This window comes from Osmerus mordax, chromosome 13, assembly GCF_038355195.1.
Source record: "Osmerus mordax isolate fOsmMor3 chromosome 13, fOsmMor3.pri, whole genome shotgun sequence".
In the NCBI taxonomy this organism is placed as follows: Eukaryota; Metazoa; Chordata; class Actinopteri; order Osmeriformes; family Osmeridae; genus Osmerus; species Osmerus mordax.
Genome location: NC_090062.1, coordinates 10,078,583 through 10,099,047, shown reverse-complemented (window position 1 = coordinate 10,099,047; position 20,465 = coordinate 10,078,583). Strand labels below are relative to the sequence as shown.

The window sequence follows — 20,465 nt, the reverse complement described above, 5'->3', positions numbered from 1 at the left end:
CGAGGTTAACAAACGTTTTAACAAATCTCGGTTTACAAAGGCGTTTGCAGACCTGTCGAGGAGTAAACATTTGCTGTATATTTTTTATAAGTACAGTATGCATAGACCTACTTATTCTATTAACGTTGTCACTGGAAATATCTTTGCTGGAATCGCAATTGTAGTACCACCTGCAAACTGAAAATATGCCCCCAAAAATATCTAAAAGCTTGAAATGTTAGCTTAACTTTTCTCCACAAAACGTAAATTATGCCTAAACCGTCAAACGGAATGTTCAAGAAGAACATTTTAAAACCAAAATGTTCTACGTATTGCAATAATTCAATTTCTTAAGGGTGGTAAAATAATAAATAATATATATATATGAGAGAGAATATAGGTGGATCCTTGCCATAGGCAATAACACCCAATGAGGAATACAACAGTGATAATAATAATGGTAATGATGATGATGATGATGATGGTGGTGGTGGTGGTGATGATGATGATGATGATGATGATGATGATGATGATGATGATGATGATGATGATGATGATGATGATGATGATGATGATGTATCTTCTTTCTGGAGCTCATTCCTGAGAATTCGAGTTTTATCCCAGAGACCTGGTTTCCAGCTGAGGTCATAAAGAATTTCCCAGCAGAGAACATTAGTCTGGGCTTGGTCACCTACCCCTCCTCGCAGCAATTCCAGGTACCCTACCCACTTGACTTCCATGCATTTGTCCATGCCATCTAAATATACTGTATATCTCTAGATAATTCTATACATCTATTCATTATTCAATCCTTCCATCCATCCATTATTGCATCCTTCCATCCTGGTCAGATTTCCATTGAGAACATCAAGAGCCTGGCCATCAGGATCGAGCTCTCTATAGGCAATAAGCTGGCAAACCTTTCCCAGCCAATCATGATGCAGTTCCCCTATACTGGCCAAGTAAATGTAAGTACTCTGCCTCTTTCAGTGGTGAGCACAAATGCATACTGTAGTGTCTTCTTCTAGTGAGGGAGATTTTACATTCAGTTTTGAAAGCAAGAGCTTTGTGTCAACGGATGATGTCTTCGGTTCCATGTTGTCACGTGTTCACACAGGAGCTCCAGTATCCTGTCTGTCACTTCTTTCAAGAAACAGGTGAAGATGACTTGTTTACATTATTGTCTAGAATTATTGTCTTGTTCAACAGTAGATAGCATCCTCTGTGCGTGTGGTACTGTAATGAAGATGTTGACGATGATGATGATTCCCTGTTAGGTGAAGAGTGGGGCTGGAAGACAGAGGGCTGCGAGACCAACCTGACCGGAGTGCTGAACCAGACCCTGGTGGAGTGCAGATGTGACCACGCCACACCCTTTGCTGTGTTGATGGTAACTCTTACTACAGATACATAGACAGATACTCAGATTGGATTTCGAACTTTTTGAGTTGTATATTGTGTGTATCTCTGTGTATATTGTGTGTATCTCTCTCTCTTTTCGCACATCTCATTACCTCTTTTTCTCTCTTGTTTTTCATTGCTCACTCCTCACCCAGATATCGGGGCCTATAGATCCAGTTCACTGGCAGATTCTGTCCTACATCAGCTACGTAGGCTGTGGGCTGTCGGCCTTCTTCACACTGTCCTCTGTGCTCCTCTACACCTTCAACGGGTGTGTGTGTGTGTTTGTGTGACATGAGTGTGTACGTAACGTGTGCATGTGACAAGTGTGTGTGAAGCTTATAGACAAAATGTCCAACATTGTGGTCTCTTTCTCATTTGTGTGTGTGTGTGTGTGTCTTCGCTCCCAGTCAATGCAAGTCAGATACCTCCGCCTCCATCCACGTGTCTTTGTCGGGAGCACTGTTCCTGCTCAACATCTCCTTCCTGCTGAGTGAGTGGGGCGCCAACCTGGACATGGCCTGGGTGTGCGTTCTCATTGCGGCCGTCATGCATTACAGCCTGCTGTGCAGCTTCTCCTGGATGGCTCTGGAAGCCCTGCACCTCTACCTGATGCTGGTCAAGGTGTTCAACACTTACTACAAACACTACATGGTCAAGATCAGCATCCTCGGCTGGGGTGAGGGAGTTCACACACACGCCATGCATACCTTATTTATGTTTTTGAGCATTCTTGGATGGGAGCCAAGGTTGTCATGACCGCTTTGCTGTCATCGCTGTGCACATGACAATAAATGACTTGTAACTTATATATATCCATCCTTACAACCATATGTACTGTACATACACACAAACCGGCACACTTGGGATCATGTCTGTGTCCATATACGTGATTGGGTGTCCAGGTGTCCCCTGTGTGATAGTGGGGGTCTCTTTGGCTGTGACGGCGAGAAACACGCTTCTCTACGGGCTCTCTGAGATGGCCATGTTAAACACTAACCAGACTAACAACATGTAAGTACAAGTCAAGCTTTTATCTAGCACATAAGTAGCTTGTTAGTTATTTACTATCGTAGTTTGTTTTGAACATATCTCAGTAGTATTCTATTAGTGGGCTATTAGCCTGTTGTTAAGTGTGTTGTACTCAGGTGGTAAGGGGCCAAGCTCTGCTTCCTTACAGCTGTTGGATCGAGGACAAGACCTTCCTGCTAAGTGTCAACCTGGCCTACTTCTCCATGGTGTTCCTCTTCTCCTCCGGGGTTCTGATCACCGTGTCCTTCAGGATATGCAGTCTGAAGCACTACAACAATATGTCTGGCACCAGAGACAAGCCTAGGGCTTACCATCTTCCTACCTGCAAAGATCTGTGCACCGTGCTGGGTCTGTCCTGTTTGCTGGGGACCACCTGGGGCCTGGCCTTCCTGAGTCTACAGAACCTCAACTACACTGTTCTCTACCTGTTCAGCATCTTGAACTCTCTGCAGGGTGGGTCAGCCCCTCGTCACATATGCACACACACATCCATACGGACACACACAAGCACACTTCCACACAATCTCACATCAACCACACAAACGTGTGTGCACTCACACAATCTCTCTCTCTCTCTCTCTCTCTCACACACACATACACACAGAGTCTGTGGTATTAAAATAAGATGACTATTTCCAAAGTCAAGAGATGTGTGGTTTTTTATCAGGTTTCTTCATCTTCCTATGGATGTGGGCCAGAGCCAGGAAGGAGAGTAAGAGATTAGCTGAGAACAAGATCTCAACTACTGACAGCAGTACACCTACCAAAAACCCACACCACTAACCAAGTAACCCCACATCTGTTGAATACTGTGCTCTTCTTTGCGCTTGCAATACCTTGTCTTGCACTATTTTTGGTCACTGGATTAAAGTGTATATTGATAGATGTAAATAAAAGCAAATGAGGTTTTATACTGTAAAGCAGGGGTGGGGAACGTCCGGCTCGCGGGCCGTATGCGGCCTGCGAAATCATTTGGTCTGGCCCGCCATGGCACTGCAGGAACCATATTATTAGGTGCATTGTTCGTTGGCAGCAGAACTATTTTAATATGTGGAAGAGGACCGTGGAGGCGCGCAGCGTTGCGTACCAATGTAGCAAAAAATTTCGCTCGCAGTAAGTGTGGAATTCCTTTCTAGCAAATCAAACCCAGAATACGTTGTTGGTTTGGGCTAAGCCCCGAATGTTTACAACGTATGGTTCCGCACTTGATTAACACTCAGATCGATAAGCAGTCTCAAAAATGGTAGCAATATAAAAAATAATACGATCCCTTTCCGTTAACATGATACCCCCCAAGAAATGTTCGATACACCCCTAGTCAAAGCAGGCTGCATCCGTGCCAGCTAACATCACAAACCTCACCAAAGCAGTTCCAGCCATCACATTAGGGGTGAGTTAATTAAATGTTTGACCAAATATAGCAGGCACATTTTTAAGTTGATAAAAAATGTCATTGTTAAGTCATTGTTAATGTCATTGTTAAGTTTAAAAATCCAAATGGCCCTTGGCAGAAAAAAGGTTCCCCACCCCTGCTGTAAAGGCACTACAATCTCAAATAAAATAGTTGTGTAGTGTTTTAATCCAGTCTACTGTTGTGTAAAAGTGTTTTTTAATATTCTCACTTCCCACCATGAAATGTATGTGGCAATACAACACTTCCTTGTTTCAATGGTTTGAATGCCAGCATGCTGGTGTTATGAAACTCTTGACATTTTATCTGGTTGGTGTTCGGTTAAGGGGTTATTATTACCCTTGCTAAAATGCTCTTGATTTAGGCTCACATGATTAGTCACATGTGGTGTCACGTATGGTCAAATGTCAACGAACTGCACTGTTTTGACTAAATTGCTGACTATCTAAATAAACAAAGCTGTACACAAATCACCCTGATTCTCATTGTATCTAGCACACAATGATTCTCATTGCATACCCCAGAAACTAGTAAACACACACTGTCTTTCACCCTCAGGGCCGTCGCGTTGCAGGGAAAGGTGGATATGATTCACAGGCCCATGGCTTGAAGGGGGCCCATTACTAGATTTTCATATATCAAATCAATATTTCAAACCAAAATAATACACTTGCAGAAAAATTTTGAATGGACTTTTTCTCAATTAAATAGTTAGAAATATCTAGGGTCCCCGTCCTTCCCGCTCTAATAAATGACCTGCTCCAATCTCCTTTCCAATTCTCAAGTATTGTGCAGTGTGACAGTTAGATTGAGGGTGACAGGACAATGTTGTCGCAACAATTCTGGGGCACAAAAAAGAAAGAAAGTATAGAGAAAAGACAGTCAATGCTAGTTTCATAACAACAGTAAAATATGTGAGAGGTGAGCCAACAGTAGGCTACACAAGTAGCTATCATGTAGCAGGCAGGCACGCACGTTAGCTCGCACTTCTCACACTTCCTGAAACTCAAAACGTTATCTGACTTTGCCCAATGAAAACCAGTAACAGACAATGGGCTGATACCTCCGTAATTACTTACTAAGGTACCATTCAACTAAAAACATTCAGTTATGAAATACTTTGTGTATGCGACACATATGATATACGTTATAATACAAATATTTTGTGGCAAATATTTTGTCAAGGGGCCCGGTATTCCAAGCAACGGCCCAGTTCACCTGCTGTGTAATCGATCTCAATCTCTCATTAAGTTTCTCATGACACCACCCAAGTGGAAATGATCACAAGAGGAACCAAACCAGGAAATAGCAACAACTCAACTGCATGTGACTCAGTATATCTAGTGTTGGACGAGCTACAGCAGGACAATGAGAAGAAGCAGCCTTAATACAAACATTTTTGGCATCATCACCATCTCCACCACCTTTCTGACATTCGTATCTGCAGTGCTGAGAAACTCTGGTGAGGTGATAAAATGGCAGACATAATGATGAAAATACTGATGGATTGTAAATGCCATTGTAAACTCCTATCTCTCTCTTTCTCTTATTCTCTCTCTTTCTCCTGTATACATATTTAGATAGGTCTAGGTGTGAAAATGTTCTGAATGAATGTCTTGAAGGAGAAAACTGGACTGGGTAAATAAAATACACTCTGTTTATCAATTGTAATTATCCATCAAGTATATTATTATAATCCCATGTTTGTGACTAGTATGTGTTCTATTTGACAAAGCTAACCATGTTTATGTGTACATCTGAACTGTTTTGGTAGGTGCTTTGAAGACAATATTCTGACATGTAGATATTTTACTCCCCGGTTTAATGCCTCACAATCTCACTTCAAACGGAGTATGGTCAACTCATCTAAGGAGGTTAGTTATCTGGACTTCTTCTTCTTCTTCTTCTATTTATTCAGACATCAGCATTGTGACTCACCGTTCTTGCAAAGACAGGAAAACAGTGGAAACCACACAGGCATCTACTGAACAGCATGACCTTTCATACACTGCTGACCACAGAATCGTAGCTCCAATTCTGCTGAACTAATTTCCCTCTCATTTGTATGCATGTGCATGGTGTGTGTCTGTGATGTGTGTGTGTGTGTGGACGGGGGGATCTGTGTGTGTGAGTCCAGGTGGAGGTTGAGCCTACATCGAACCACAAGGTCCACATCCCAGCCTTGGCGCTGCAGAAAAGCATGTCCCTCAGTAGGGTCTCTGAAGAAGTGCTGCTGGTGGTAACCATCCTCCCCTCCTCTCTCTTCAGGGTTAGTACCTGAGACTGACTCCCCTCAGTAGTCTCTGTAGACTCCCATCATACAGTATACTCTGACTCAGTAAACTATGACCCCCTTCACACTGTAGATTCTGACAAAGTTAACTCTGTCTCTCCCCCCACACTCAATATCTACAATACAATATCTAAATCTTTTTCGTTCCCTTTATCTCTCTCTCTCTCTCTCTCACCAATCTGCAGCTTGGTCCCACAGCTGGGATCGTGGCAGGTGGATCTGAGGGCCAGTCTCCCCAGGGAAGAGGGGCTCTTGGAGAGACAGTCCTGGCTGTGAAGGTGGGGCACTATGCTTTCAGCAACCTAGATCAACCTGTCAATATGACCTTCAAACATTTCAATGGGGTAAGCAGACAGGCTGACTGGCAGACACGTTTTTTTAATGTTTATTTACCGGATAGATTTGATCCCTCTGTAACATTGCTTGGAAAAAGAGAAAGACAAATACAAGTTGATTGATTGTTGGGGGATTGGTATAACTCCAGGGTTTTTCCTGGGTCAAAATGGGTCTTCGGTGCTCCAAATAAAATAAAAATATATGTATATATATATTCTTTTTTTTTCTTCTTTTTTCTAATCAATGTATTTATTCCCAGGTGTTTTGCATCCCCCCCCCCCAAACTAAACCTATATATCGGAACTGGTTAATGTAATAGTCTAATATAATATTGCACATATTTTCGTCCTATTTCCCCTAAAGCAATAAAGTTTGGCTACTTAAAGACACCTTACACTCATGAAGTATGTTCTAAATGGCATAAATGCTGCCAATTAATAATTGACGTAACAGCTTATTGTAAATGGTCAGTAGCCTAGCCTGTCGATTAAGGTAGGCCACTCTGAAGCATGTACACTGCCTGCTTCATTTGATCTTGATAGGCTAAGTATTCTGTAGCAAATAATAACAATAAACCCACTTTTTATTAATTAAAACTACTTCAGCATAATAATGCACCTAAAATACAAACCTGAGCAAGGGCAGCAATCGCTATCGAATCAACAGACAATTTAGCTGGCAGGGGAAGAATACAAACAACGAAAATCACCAGTTAACTTGATTTAAATTTGCAAGAACTATAGACTTATACAATAACAGGCTTAAATGAACTGACAACAGAAGTTATACGATTTACAGTTCTCAAGGACTCACACACGCAATCTCAACTGCGGTGTGAAGCGCGTGTCCGTGCAATTCTCCGACATGCACTCTAACAATCACTGCTGATCACTGCGGCCTAAAATTGTGTACCGCGGTCGTGGCGACAGAAATGTGTCCATAGAGGAAACACTGCACTATATATTATCATTCCAGGTTAAGAATACCAATGGAACCTGCGTTGGAAATCGTAAATCAAACTTTTTTCAGCATTTAGAGTGGAAATTTCATTTGCATTTGTTCAGGTGTATTTGTTCACGTCGGGCTGGCCCTCGCAGCGGAACGACAGTTTAGTGGCCACTCGCGCACCTCATAGTTGCGTATTGATCAGACAAAAAGACGCTTATCAACTCGATTGCTATTTATTAAAACAGAACGAGGGTTCGGCTGTAGCCTACTTGAAACATACTATTGAGAATATATTCGCTGACATGCATTGCACGCGTAATGAACACAGGTTTTTTTTTTCTTCATCGCGGACTTTGTTTTGGCTTTGGCGCTCGGGATTTGTCATTGGCGCTCGGGAAAACGGCTTTGGCGCGCGCCAACATTTTCTCTATGCAGGAAAAACCCTGAACTCAGTGATAGTGTTGTATGTGTGTTTGTTTGTTTGTGTGTGTGTGTGTGTGTGTGTGTGTGTGTGTGTGTGTGTGTGTGTGTGTGTGTGTGTGTGTGTGTGTGTGTGTGTGTGTGTGTGTGTGTGTGTGTTACTTGTGCTGCAGATTACCGGAGGTGTGTGTGTCTTTTGGAAGGACCATCAAAATGGAACAGGTGAAAATAAACATGGACACATAAATTCTACTGAATACTTGCTTGTCCAAAATGTCTTGGATTACTGAGGTTTACAGTGTGTGTGTGTGTGTGTGCTGTGTGTGTGGTGGTGGGGGGGGGGGTGTATATGTGTGTAGGGTACTGGAGCACACACGGCTGTAACACAACCTTTAATGACAGAGAGTTTGTGTGCAGCTGTGACCACCTGAGCTTCTTTGCTGTGCTAGTGGTAAGCTGACAACATAGCCACACAACAATTCTCACACCTAATAAAACCACTCAACCAGATATGTCACAGATCATTTTTCATTGTCATCACAATGACTGGAATCTGCACCTTGTGAATGTTATGATGTGGTTGTCATGTCCCCCACATCAGAACCCTGGGATGGTGGACCCGGTCCATGAGCTTCAGCTCAGCTACATCACCTATGTAGGCTCAACTCTCTCGGTCCTCTTCACAACCCTGACCCTAGTTCTCTACACGTATAAACGGTATGGTTTCACATCAGGATGTCAAATACACACAGATAAACTATTTTTTGAATAAATGTTTTCAAACCTAGAATATATAAAGCACCATCTTTGTGTATGTATATCTGCCTGCCTGTCTGTCTGTCCTCCTCAGGAAGGGACATTTGGAACATTCGGTGGGCGTGCATGTGCAGTTGAACTTCGCACTTCTGTGTCTGCATCTATTCTTCCTGGTTGGGTCGCTGTGGGCGTGGCTAGGCTATGAGGGGCGTGTCTGTGAAGCTTTGGGGCTCCTCCTCCACTATTCCCTGTTGGCCACCTTCTCCTGGATGGCCATTGAGGGCTTCCACCTCTACCTGCTCCTGGTCCGAGTCTTCAACATCTATATCAGAAGATACCTGCTCAAACTTTGCCTGGTGGGATGGGGTGAGTTGCCCCCTGATACCTGTTGGAATGATGAGCTGATCACAGGCCTGGGGATCAAACAAAAAAGATCTAACAACTTATGTCTTTCTTCCCACTTTCTACATTCCTCTTTTCCGTCCTTCTCCTCCTCCCTCTTCTTCTCCTCCCTCTTCTTCTCCTCCTCCCTCTTCTTCTCCTCCTCCTCCCTCTTCTTCTCCTCTTCCCTCTGCTTCCACTTCAGGTGTTCCTACAGTAGTGGTAGTGATATATGGATCCCTAGGAGCCTATGGCAGATACAGCCTCTACTCAAGCAGCAATAGCACCTCAGACACAGATATGTGAGACCTGGCCTGCCACTCTCACTCACACCACACACACACCCACACACACACTGACACAGATGCACCAGTGTTAACGGAAGTGTTTGTTCCTGCAGCTGCTGGCTGAGCAGTGAGGCGGACTGGCGGAGAGTAAGCTCTGTGATGGTGATCGTATACCTGGGTCTGGTTTTGCTCTTCAACTGTGCGATGCTGGGGGTGGTGCTGGTGCGTCTGTGCAGGCTGAGGGGGCGTGGAGTGAGGCACCAGGAGGGCCGGGCCCAGCTCTGGAAGGACTGGGCCACAGTGCTGGGGCTCAGCTGTGTACTGGGCATCCCCTGGGTTCTTGCCTTCTGCACCTATGGGCCTCTCTCCCTCCCAGGCAACTACCTCTTCACCGTGTTCAACAGCATGCAGGGTGAGGATCAGTCTGTGTTTACTGTAAATGATACAGCTGTCTGCATATCTACATTTTCTTCTCCTCTGCCCTCATATTCTCTCCTCTCTTCTCACCCTCTCCTTTTCTCAGGTATATTTTTGTTTCTGTGGTTTCTGGCCCGGACCAGGAAGTCCCACCCGCAGGAAGGTTCTTCATTCAAAGACCCCTCCACTCAGAAAATGGACACCACAACTTTCAACTGACTCTCAAAACAGTGCTTTTTTGATGGGGCATTACATAAACAATGCAAATAGGTCTGCACAAATGCAAATTGGTTTTGAACGTGTTTATTGTAAGATACAGCTGGACTGGTAAACCCACAGAGTAAATATATTTAATTGTTGATTTCATAATATTGATTTTAAAAATACAAAAAAGCATTACCATGTGTTTGCATCCAATAAAATATATATTTCTTACATCACTTCCATAATCTTTAGTGTATTGTTTTTTGTTTTTATTTTTATTAATAATCTCCAAATAACAAACGAAGCAGCATTCTTGGAAAGACAAAGTAGTAAAATAAAATAAAAATGTATAGAAAGAAATACATACAAATATATTAATTAATTAATATCTTCTTGTCTATGACTGAAATAAAATCTTTAAATACATTATTTTATGCCACAAAATGTTATGTATAACCAAAGAGTATAGAAGCATATAAGTTCTTTGGTATAACTGGGAGACCCAAAGACCAAAGAGTAGAAACACTTCTTTTTTCCTCTTCGCAAACGCCTTGAAGGACCGCCCTTTTCTTTACGTTTACGACAATACGCAGTATTTACGGCAAGCAAAGAAAAAACATCTCAAACAGACTGAGCAATGGATCCAAACACCACCATTCTCCGGGTGAAGAGAAAGCGTGGCACCGACCCCGCAGATGCCTTGCTGCTGGCCTGTAAACGCATCCGACCGGAGGGGAATGATCAGCAGTCCCCCGGGGAGACTGTACCGGAGCCAGATGACACGGAGGTTGAGAACTCGGTGTTCAAACTCGTGGCGACGGTAGCATCTCAGGTAGGAGGGCCTCTGTCAAAGCCACGGTGTCTCGTGAGCTTGATGGAAGGCACTTAATAGTAGAAGGCTGTGTTGCGCCAGCTGTGACGGATGACTAAAATGCTCTGTGTATTTGTTGTTTATTAATGTGAGTTATCCCGCTAGTGATATTGGATGTGTGGCGTTGCTATGTGGAACCCATAGTCGGTTAGCAAGTTAGCATACATGTCAGCTTGTGTGCATTGTGTTGAAGGGGTCTGTTTATTTTGCTGGAACCGAACACTGAACTTTTTTTCAGCCAGGGAGTTAGCCTGTCTGACATGTTTGGGTCCAAACTGAACGGTAGATGGCTACCTAGCTAGTTGATTAACAATATGGCGAATGCTTGATACTAACTATTGGCAATGTATTATAAACGATGGGACTGCGTCATTTTGAAAATATACAGCTAGTTAGCTAACGACACGTGAAAAGCGTTCTTTCGCAAGTCGAAGTGGTCTTACCATATTACACTGTGAGACAGGCACGAATCCGAATTTATGTGCAGGTTAATTAGTATGTAAATAAGACGTCCAAGTAATTGATTTCCAATTAGGTAATTCAACTAATTGATTTGTGTGTTTCCAGGATGCTCCAGTCCAGACCCAGGTTCGTGAAGCCCTGGCCCGCCCCCGCGTAGCTCACGCCCTCCGCCCCTCTGCCACCAGTTCACAGAGGATCATGGGAGATCTACGGAGCACCAAGTGGAGCACTCGGCGAGACGAGCGTTACCGTATCCTGTCGAGCCACAGAGCAGGTCTGCCGGCAGAGCGGCCAGCTCCAGCCTCCTCCCCGGCCCCAACCCCTGCCCCACCTTTGGCCCAGATTGAGGTTCCAGGTAGGGGAAAACGGGTCGGACTGGGGGGTTCGGAGGCTGACTGGAACTTCGGGCAGGTCCAGGTGTTTGATCTTATCCAGGAGGAGGCAGAGCCGCTGGACAAGGGCTCCAGCAAGGTGAGCTGGACTTGGGAGGTGGTTGGAAGCCCTGAGAAGGTGACACAGCTTCAGTCAGCAGGGTCTGCACCTATGCAGCTCCTTGGCCATTGACAGCATCAGTGTATTATAAATCATGTTTGGAGTACTTGGGTGGTTTTCACTTCTCTTGTCCGTCTGTCCCCACCACTCTCTTATGTTTCTCTACCTCCTTCATCGTCTCCCCCTCCGTCCATCTCCTTCTCTGTCTCTCCTAGACGGTGACCTCTGACCCAGAAGAGATCATGTGTAACTCCATGAAGATGATCCGAGAGCATCTGAGCGTGTCAGGGGAGGGACCAGGGGCAGAGCATCGTGAGCGGGAGGACGATTACGTTTATGACCTGTACTACCAGGAAACGGCTGCGCCCGGCTGGATTCAGGATATCCTGTCTGTCAGAGCCTACACAGATGAGGGCGAGCTGGTACGACAGAATTGAAACCATAGTCTTGTAATTCATCATCAGTAGACGTTCCCAAGTTGAGTCTGTAAGAACATATTTGACTATATAGCAACAACAGACTATAGCAACAAGTGAAGTGGCAAACCCTTGACAGGAAGTGATAAACACAGGTTTTCTCCTCTTGTCTGTGGATGTGCAGGTGCCGGACCTGGTGGTCCACGAGGAGGAGGTGTACGAGGATGAGGATGACGAGAACGAGGAAGGTAACTGGAGGAACGACTACCCTGACGAAGACAGCGACGAAGAAGGAGACCGGGAGGACAGATACGGAGGTACTGCCTTGTTTACCTGTCAGCTGTGGTAGAGTGGAGGTCAAGGCTAAAGTGGTCGTTTTGCTGTCCAGACTAAGGGGGTTGTGTTGCAGTTCGTACTAAAGTTGGGTTGTGGTTGTGCTCCAGGCTACTGGGAGGAGGAGCACTCATACAGCAGGCGGAGCTGGGAGGCGTACCAGAGGGAAATCCTTCACGAGCTGGGGAACCACAACAACAACGAGGAAGAGGATGAAGATCGAGACTCTGACTGATTCCCACTGCAGACCTGTGGCTGGTTCACAGAGGCCTTCTCCAGAAACCTTCCTAGCTCCCTACACCTGAGTACACTAGAGTTGCAACCTTCTTTCCTTCCTAACAACCCCCGCCCCCTGACATGGCTGCATCGGTAGCACTGTAGACTGCCACAGGTCCACCTGTCCAGCCATGTTTGATCCTGGATCACTTCAAGGAAGGAAGGAAGGAAGGAAGGATGCTTTTCAAGGGTGTAGTCTAGAGAGTATTCAGTCACGGCCCCGATGAAAGCCCAGCCTACTCTCCACTCCTCTCAGACCTGCTCACATCAGCCTGCAGGGGCTTGGGACCAGGGTTATTTTTTAGTTTTGTTACTGTGCAAGTGTTGAAGTGATGTGGGAGTGTTAGTTCAAAGTGAATGAGGTAGTTATGTTGCACATGTTTGTGGTATGCTCTGTAGGCTTCTTGTTACCACTGTGTGTTAGTTAGGACGGTGTGCTGAATATCGGGTGTTTCTGTTTGCATTTGTGCATGGTTGCGTGTGTGTGTTTTAAGAGTTTGTTGGCTTGTGTAAGTGTGTGGTAGTGCATAATATGAAAGTGTATCATGTGTGAGTGTGTGCTCCACATTCTCCTGTTGTCAGACTGTTGTGTTGTGGCTGCTGGATGAAGAGAACATGTTTTGTAAATATGTAGATGTGTAAAGAAAGAAACCAATAAAGCTTTCAAAATAAATTACATTTTCTATGTGTTATTTTCTATGACATGAAACACATTGGCAGAATATATAACGCACAATGGTTCTGTAAAATACGTTTTATTGATAAACTATACAATAAATTAGATAAAACTATAAGGACCAGGTCTTAGACCTATTGGATAGAAAGCCAGGTTGTCTGGAACTCAAGACTACCATTGTGGTGTAGAGCCCTATTTTAATAAAGAAACTAAACTAGTTACACTGTTGTAGCCAATAATATGATCAGTAAGTCACATGATCCAGAAACCCCACACACATGCTCTGATTGTCTGTTGCCAAAATAGCCTATCCCCCTGACACACCTCCACACGTTCTCCATATTGGAGCCTTGATTGCTACAAAGTCTACTTTGCATGATCATTTGTAGATCTGAAGGTTTGGGTTTTCAGCATAGCCCTTCGAGAGGAGGGAGGAGAGGGGACTGTACTGTCTAACTGGATCAATGCTACCATGTCTGTGTACACACATGGTAACACACATACAGACACAACAAGCATATGTTCTGTTCCAACTCATGATTGGATAAAAGTGCAATGGAAAATAAAGAGATCAGTAATTTTTTTAATGGAAATCTTTGGGTTGTTCAGGACATCAGGATGTGGGAAGTTTATTCAAAGGTGAATGACCTATATCTGATATTTCTACATCAGAAGCTGATGTAGAAGGAAACCACCACGAGCAGCTGACACAACACACGTGTTCCTGAACCACTAACCTAGCAGGTGACGTAAACCTGTTTCATCCAGTTAAAGAAGTACTTCTTTGACTAACCCTATATCTATAATACACATGTATTGATTTTGTGTGTACTGTATGCCTACAATAAATTATTGTATGTATTTTATATCAATAATGTGTATTTATTGAATATATACTACACTGTATATCCGTGACAAATAAGTATTTATTGTGAATGTATACTGTATGTCTATAATAAATATATATACTGTATTGTGTATACTGTTTTGTACTGCATTTCTATGATTCCCTGTCTAATGTCAGTGTAAGCTGCCCCTTTACTAGAGCACAGCTCCAGATATATCTGTAAGAGACGCCTTCCCTCCACCCTGACACACCTCCACACGTTCCCCCATCCTGACTGGGTCTCAGTGAGACACACCCTCACCAGAGGGTTACCTGTAGAGAACAGGAACCTGCAGACGGAGAGGGCTTCAATGCCAAGGCTTCCATTCAGTTGCCCTCAATTACCTGCCTGGGTCACCTAGGGTCACACATGACCTGTGACCCGAGTTCTTGACCACCCTTGCACCTCAGTGGCCCGTAGTTTGCTGTATATGGCACAGAGAGTCCACTGTGTCATTTCACAGTAACTTGTGTTAGAGTATTTGAAAGAGAGTGTAAGGGAACGTGTGTGAATGTGTGCGAGTGCGTGTGTGTGTGTACACACACTTTGTACAGTGCACACTTTATTTACTATTTGCCCCATGTCCATGTGTGTGTGACTGAGTGTAAACATATGTACATAGTGTCGATTGTAAACAGCAGTGTTTCAGCTTGTCAGTTCAGCCATGCTGTAAAACAGTCCTTGGTTGCAAAGGATCCTGGGATATGTAGTTGAGTCCTTGAGGTTGTAGTCATGAAGGCAGTGTCATGGCAGTCCTACTCACTCTTGTCCAACTCAGTCAGAACACAGAAGCAGGTGTACTGGGTAAAACTGGTGATGGCATCTAGAACAACAGAGAGAGAAAGAGAGAAGATGAAGAAGAAGAGAAGATGTACGCATATAAGAGAGAGAGATCGAGTTTAGCCCTCTTCATATTTCAGCTACATCACCTACTTACTTAAGAGATTAGAGTTTTCAGGCTATGAACATGATTATTTATTTTTTTGCTAGGCTAAATGTAAAGGGTTTCAGGGGAGGGTTGAACGGGTGCGGTGAGGTGACTCACGGAGAATTTTGGTGACGTAGGGTGGCCGCCGGTCCTCGGGGAGGTGGACACCCAGGAAGTAGACAGGCACACCGGAGAGGGCAATGCCGATGCCTATGAGGGAGTTGATGGTGTCGCTGTAGAGAGGCACTGCCACCAGGAACACGGTGCACATGCAGAACACCACGGGGTACAGCAGCGTCAGCTGGGGACGGGAGCACAGGCGGAAACCTCCTATTTTGGTCTCATTTTGATGAAGTGCTTAATCCAGATGTTTGTTAATAAGGAGGCCGGGAACAGGGTTGTTCACTGTGCAGGTGGGTTGTACGTACAGGTGAGGGGTGTGTGCAGGTGGGGTGTACATTAGAGTTCATTAGACTTTGAACCTTTTGTATAGTATAGTTAGACTTGTTTAAACTTACACCACTTATTTAAGATGTACCCCTATATGTTGAATGTATGCATCTTCCTGCCAAAGTAAATTCCTTGTCTGTGCAGACTTTCATGGCGATTAAAACCCTTCTGATTCAGATTCTGATGTACAGGTCTGGTCTGTGGCTGGCTAACCTTGAGAGGCCTGGGTCTGTCTGGCTCCTTGAAGCGCAGGTAGATCTGCCCAGCGATGGACAGCCCCATGAAGAACCAGTAGCTGAAGCTGTAGTAGTTGATGAGCTGGAAGACGTCCTCCACTGTCAGGTAGACCAGGGCCATGGCACACTGCCAGGGAGCCGCACACAAACACATACGCAGACAGGAAGACACAAACAACCTTTGGTCTGACAACGTCTTTGTTCTCTGACAGAACACACCAAGAGCAGATTCTTATGAATACCACCAGAGGGCAGTACAGCAGAGGTTTTCAGCGGGGTTTAGAGGACAGGATAGAAGGTCTAGGGTAGAGGGTGGAGAGAGTACATGTGGGGGGGTCTTACGTTGAAGAGAAGAGCAGGTACAGGGGTGTACCGCTCAGCATGGATCATGGAAAGAGCATCAGGAAGGTGACCTTCACGAGCTCCCACGAAGAACAACCTGCAGGTACACACAGACACACAAGCTCTCAGTTGAGGGCTCGGTACACATCAACACAGGATGGCACGAAGGGAAGCCCGATAAAATGACGCTGCTGCCTTGGTAACACTACAATTAGAACACCCATAAAGTTTAGGGTGCCGGGTGTCTGTGTGTAAGGGTGTGGGTGGAGTTGTGTGTGTGTCTGTGGAGGTTACCTGGAGGCAGCAATGATGGAGGCATTGAGTCCTCCATAGCAGGACAGAGCCACAGCGATGGGGATGGTCCAGCTCATGACACCCAGAGTGTGGTCGGCAAATGTCTGCGGAGGAACACAGCACAGTCACACAAACACGCCACCTCCACACACGCACATTCCACTTCGTCTGAGTTTCTCACAGCCAGTGGCAGAGCTCCTGGTGATGGTTGGTTTGGCAACTCACCACGGCGACGGCGTCGCTAGCCAGGATGGCGCTCATGTCGAGTACGGTGTAGTACGCCACGTTAGTCATAATGTAAATCACCGTGACGATTGGCATGGAGATGGCGATGGACAGGGGCAGGTTCCTATGGAAACGAGACAAGAAGGTTATTTGGGCAGCCATATGAAATCTGGACTAGAATAGAAGAAACAGTAACAAATGAATGTGTTCTTATCGTAAAAAGCGTTTAAATATCAAGGTCTGTGGGAGGACCTCTCAGGGTTCTTGATCTCCTCCGTAACAAAATTGAGCGTATCCCAGCCAGAGTAAGAGAAGAGGGCAGAGTAGAGGGCCAGGGCAATGTCACCAGGGTTCACTGACGAGCCCTCGAACGAAGCCTCAAAGTTCACTGTGTTACCTAGGAGACAGAGACAGAAGGAGTCATTATGGAAACCCTATTATGGACGCCACTACACAGTTATAAATATTTACTGAATGTGGGCAGCATGTGGCAAGTGTGGGGTCAGTGAGTGGTCAGTGAGTGGTCAGTGTGTGGTCAGTGAGTGGTCAGTGTGTGGTCAGTGTGTGGTCAGTGAGTGGTCAGTGAGTGGTCAGTGTGTGGTCAGTGTGTGGTCAGTGTGTGGTCAGTGAGTGGTCAGTGAGTGGTCAGTGTGTGGTCAGTGAGTGGTCAGTGAGTGGTCACCCACCAAGGCAGAGCTTGACTATGCCGGTGATGATGATGACGATGAGAGCTGCCACCTTGGCGTAGGTGAAGACATCCTGTACCCTGGTGCCCCACTTCACATACGCAGAGTTGATGAATGTCAGCAGGCCTGAACCAATCAGAGAAAAGAGAGGCATATCAGTTAGAAACATGCATTTCACTTTTCATTGCTCAAGTGGATGATCATCAGCCGGCTTAACCCAATCACAGGAGAGAGTGATACATGGCTGACCAATTATAAAGAGCTGAACTGATACAATTCAACCCGCCCTCTTCAGAGGATTCAGAACGCGGCGGCCCGCCTGGTCTACAATCTACCCAGACGCTCCCATGTTACCCCGCTCCTCATCTCTCTCCACTGGCTACCTATCATGGCCCGTATCAGATTCAAGACCCGGGTATTGACCTTCCGAGCAGTGAACGGGACTGCACCCGTCTACATCAAGTCTCTCCTGCAGCCTTACACCCCCACCCGTCACCTACGGTCTTCTTCAGACAACCGCCTGGTGGTCCCACCGCTCAAGACCGCCCGGTCCCAACACAAGCTCTTCTCCTGTCTGGCCCCCCAGTGGTGGAATTAACTCCCCACCTCCATCAGAGACACTGACTGTCTCTCCACCTTCAAGAAAAGGCTCAAGACGCACTTGTTCCGGGAGTACAACGGTACTTAGGAACGGTTCGCTTGACCCGATGTTAGTTTCCTCAAGGATCACAATGACTCTTGCTTAGAGACTTGTTGCTCTTGTGGTTAGTGGTAACTGACTTAAATTTTTGTACTCGCTGTGATATATTGTTTTTATTATTGTTGCTTGCTTTTTCCACAGGTACACTTGCACTTATAGCGGTTCATGTTGTTTAATTGTAACTTGTTTAACTACATGCTCTTATGGTTCTTCCCTTTGGCACTTATTTTGTTTGGTCACAATGTGTGCTTCATGTTTTGGCTACTCGCAATGTTTTGTGGCTATCTTGTTGTTATGATCAGTGACCTATGCACTTTGTAAAGCTCTCTCTTGGAAGTCGCTTTGGATAAAAGCGTCTGCTAAATGAATAAATGTAAATGTAAATTCCAACAGTTTTCTGCATGTCATTTGAGAATACACAGCAGCAGCAGCAGACCTGCAGAACAAGTTCAGACAGGTTTTGAGTACAGCATCAAGTTCAACCAGTCAAAAACAATCGGACACATAAGACAGCGTGTACCTTGCAGCACGTGGCCACAGACTGTTTACTGTGTGAGAGAGGATGAGACGGATCGAGACAGAGAGGAAGAAAAATGTAAGGAAGAACAATTCTGTGAACAAGCATTTACCTGTGAGTGTCTATGTTTGTCTCAGTGTGCAGAGAGCATGTTAAAAACAAGCAGTAAGGACTCACACACACACAGAAGCACAGAACCACTCACAGATGCAGGCGGCAGCCAGCAGTCTGGCTCCAGCGTACGGGGGCTCGCAGGTGGGGAAGAGTGGCTGCACCAGGTAGTTGGCGAAGGTGATGGCAATAACGGCCTGGCTGGTGGGCTCAATGATCAGCAGCGACGTCCACAGCCGGATGAAGGCGATGAAGCCACCGAAGGCCTCCAGGATGTAAGCATAGCTGGCGCCCGACTTGGTGATGGTAGTGCCTAGCTCTGCGTAGCACAGCGCCCCGATCACGGAGAACATGCCCCCGATGGCCCAGATGACCAGCGACAGCCCATAGGAGGCGCTGTAGATCAGCACCCCTTTGGGGGAGACGAAGATGCCGGAGCCGATCATGTTGCCCACGATGAGGCTGACACCGTTGAGGAGGGAGATCTCCTTCTTCAGCTGCATGCTCTCTTTAGGAGGGGCCGGGGGCGAGGGGCTGGAGCTACCGTTCAACTTCCTGTTCTCTTCCTGGTTTTCCATGGTGACGTACTGCTATCAGAGACACAAGGCCTCTGGGTGGTGTACTACCTGCCCTGGAGAGAGAAGCAGAAAGAGTCTACGTCGAGGCTAGGTTTAACGGTCAGGGCTGGGTCTAAGGTTCAGGACAATGCCTAAGGGTCAAGGCTGGGTCTAGGGGTCAGGGCTGGGTCTAGGGGTCAGGGCTGGGTCTAGGGGCGCCCCAGTAACTTACCGGAGTTGCACGCACGCACCATTTAGGCTGAGGCCTCGCTCCGGCAGCCTGGGTTCGAATCCGGCCCAGGCCCGTTACCATGTTTTCCCCTCTCTCCACATTTCCTGTCCTCTCTACACACATGATCTCTACCCCCAAAATTATAAAGGCAATAATGCTTAAAAAAATATATAAGAAAAAAAAAGAAAAATAACCGGGTCTAGGGGTCAGATCTTGGTTTAAGGTGTCAGGATTGTGTATAAGGGATAGGGGTGGGGCAAGCTTTTGTAGTGTGCATGTAAGGAATGTACTCAATGTTCAGTAGCGTGACTTGACATTGTGAGTGTGTTTGTTTCTCGGTGTGTTTGTGAGACGCTGTCAGGAGGAATGCCTCAGTGCAGTGTTAGATCAGGCAGCTTCACATGCAGCACATGCAGGCTTCCCTGTTCTCAGGAGACTCATATGAAAGGAGGTACCAGCCATTGTACACCCACCCATCTGTAGATGCTGCCAGGGCCAGGCTGGTACTGTGTATGGGTAGATGGAGATGAAGCCACACCCCTGAGACTTCTGGGGATCTCACAAGCTCTATCAACTCCATAGTTAAGCTAAAACCTGTGGCTGTAGAGGGGGGATCATAGCATTGATGTATGCCCACTGTCTCCTCTAGACACCAGATAATCATAGAAGAAGGGACCTGTGGTGCTATCACGATGGATACCACTGTGGCATGCCACACACAGGGAGAGAGTGAGAGAGACACAGAGAGAAAAAGAAAGAGGAGAGAGAGAGAGAGAGAGAGAGAGAGAGAGAGAGAGAGAGAGAGAGAGAGAGAGAGAGAGAGAGAGAGAGAGAGAGAGAGAGAGAGAGGACAAAAGGGAGACTGACAGTGAAAAAATAAATTAACAGAGAGAGAAAAGAGAGTGTGAA

At 45.7% G+C, this 20,465-nt stretch overlaps 4 protein-coding genes across 6 annotated transcripts; 3 read left to right on the top strand and 1 right to left on the bottom strand.

Annotated features, from left to right (window-relative positions):
• Positions 1 to 483: 483 nt before the first annotated feature.
• LOC136955572 (adhesion G-protein coupled receptor G2) lies at positions 484 to 4,282 on the top strand. The gene is made up of 9 exons (XM_067249287.1): positions 484 to 695; positions 831 to 947; positions 1,097 to 1,136; positions 1,257 to 1,369; positions 1,536 to 1,651; positions 1,791 to 2,059; positions 2,286 to 2,394; positions 2,561 to 2,865; positions 3,080 to 4,282. The coding sequence occupies exons 2-9, from the start codon at positions 915 to 917 to the stop codon at positions 3,193 to 3,195; spliced, it is 1,101 nt and encodes a 366-aa protein (XP_067105388.1). The 5' UTR covers positions 484 to 695; positions 831 to 914; the 3' UTR covers positions 3,196 to 4,282.
• Positions 4,283 to 5,185: 903 nt separating this feature from the next.
• Positions 5,186 to 10,105, top strand: LOC136955726 (adhesion G-protein coupled receptor G5-like). 3 transcript variants are annotated; one of them, XM_067249455.1, is made up of 12 exons: positions 5,186 to 5,285; positions 5,408 to 5,461; positions 5,598 to 5,697; positions 5,961 to 6,092; positions 6,302 to 6,460; positions 7,994 to 8,042; positions 8,180 to 8,271; positions 8,422 to 8,537; positions 8,671 to 8,942; positions 9,163 to 9,259; positions 9,358 to 9,656; positions 9,768 to 10,105. In XM_067249455.1, the coding sequence occupies exons 3-12, from the start codon at positions 5,677 to 5,679 to the stop codon at positions 9,878 to 9,880; spliced, it is 1,350 nt and encodes a 449-aa protein (XP_067105556.1). In that variant the 5' UTR covers positions 5,186 to 5,285; positions 5,408 to 5,461; positions 5,598 to 5,676; the 3' UTR covers positions 9,881 to 10,105. The 3 variants fall into 3 exon arrangements, with proteins under 3 accessions (XP_067105556.1, XP_067105555.1, XP_067105554.1); XM_067249454.1 differs by having other exon boundaries at positions 5,404 to 5,461; positions 6,302 to 6,394; XM_067249453.1 differs by having other exon boundaries at positions 5,404 to 5,461.
• A 389-nt stretch (positions 10,106 to 10,494) lies between these two features.
• On the top strand, positions 10,495 to 13,388 carry slc7a6os (solute carrier family 7 member 6 opposite strand). The gene is made up of 5 exons (XM_067248803.1): positions 10,495 to 10,697; positions 11,304 to 11,669; positions 11,906 to 12,112; positions 12,291 to 12,423; positions 12,550 to 13,388. Exons 1-5 carry the CDS (start codon positions 10,503 to 10,505, stop codon positions 12,672 to 12,674), a joined length of 1,026 nt encoding a protein of 341 aa, XP_067104904.1. The 5' UTR covers positions 10,495 to 10,502; the 3' UTR covers positions 12,675 to 13,388.
• Positions 13,389 to 14,299: 911 nt separating this feature from the next.
• On the bottom strand, positions 14,300 to 19,367 carry slc7a6 (solute carrier family 7 member 6). Its single transcript, XM_067248802.1, has 9 exons — positions 18,862 to 19,367; positions 17,440 to 17,565; positions 17,006 to 17,150; positions 16,754 to 16,877; positions 16,529 to 16,632; positions 16,235 to 16,331; positions 15,870 to 16,019; positions 15,324 to 15,507; positions 14,300 to 15,101 (listed from the first exon to the last, which is right to left on the bottom strand). Exons 1-9 carry the CDS (start codon positions 19,343 to 19,345, stop codon positions 15,034 to 15,036), a joined length of 1,482 nt encoding a protein of 493 aa, XP_067104903.1. The 5' UTR covers positions 19,346 to 19,367; the 3' UTR covers positions 14,300 to 15,033.
• Between the last annotated feature and the right edge of the window lie 1,098 nt (positions 19,368 to 20,465).

Excerpts from the sequence above, each read along its gene's own strand:
- LOC136955572 (XM_067249287.1), top strand. The coding sequence starts at position 915 with ATGATGCAGTTCCCCTATACTGGCCAAGTAAAT. Across the intron at positions 1,370-1,535 it reads CACCCTTTGCTGTGTTGATG|ATATCGGGGCCTATAGATCC; the intron begins GTAACTCTTACT and ends CTCCTCACCCAG. Across the intron at positions 2,866-3,079 it reads CATCTTGAACTCTCTGCAGG|GTTTCTTCATCTTCCTATGG; the intron begins GTGGGTCAGCCC and ends GTTTTTTATCAG.
- LOC136955726 (XM_067249453.1), top strand. The coding sequence starts at position 5,192 with ATGAGAAGAAGCAGCCTTAATACAAACATTTTTGGCATCATCACCATC. Across the intron at positions 5,698-5,960 it reads TGGTCAACTCATCTAAGGAG|GTGGAGGTTGAGCCTACATC; the intron begins GTTAGTTATCTG and ends GTGTGAGTCCAG. Across the intron at positions 8,538-8,670 it reads GTTCTCTACACGTATAAACG|GAAGGGACATTTGGAACATT; the intron begins GTATGGTTTCAC and ends TGTCCTCCTCAG.
- slc7a6os (XM_067248803.1), top strand. The coding sequence starts at position 10,503 with ATGGATCCAAACACCACCATTCTCCGGGTGAAGAGAAAGCGTGGCACC. Across the intron at positions 10,698-11,303 it reads TGGCGACGGTAGCATCTCAG|GATGCTCCAGTCCAGACCCA; the intron begins GTAGGAGGGCCT and ends GTGTGTTTCCAG. Across the intron at positions 12,113-12,290 it reads ACACAGATGAGGGCGAGCTG|GTGCCGGACCTGGTGGTCCA; the intron begins GTACGACAGAAT and ends GTGGATGTGCAG.
- slc7a6 (XM_067248802.1), bottom strand. The coding sequence starts at position 19,345 with ATGGAAAACCAGGAAGAGAACAGGAAGTTGAACGGTAGCTCCAGCCCC. Across the intron at positions 16,332-16,528 it reads TCCATCATTGCTGCCTCCAG|GTTGTTCTTCGTGGGAGCTC; the intron begins GTAACCTCCACA and ends GTGTACCTGCAG. Across the intron at positions 15,102-15,323 it reads CTACGTCACCAAAATTCTCC|ATGCCATCACCAGTTTTACC; the intron begins GTGAGTCACCTC and ends CTGTTGTTCTAG.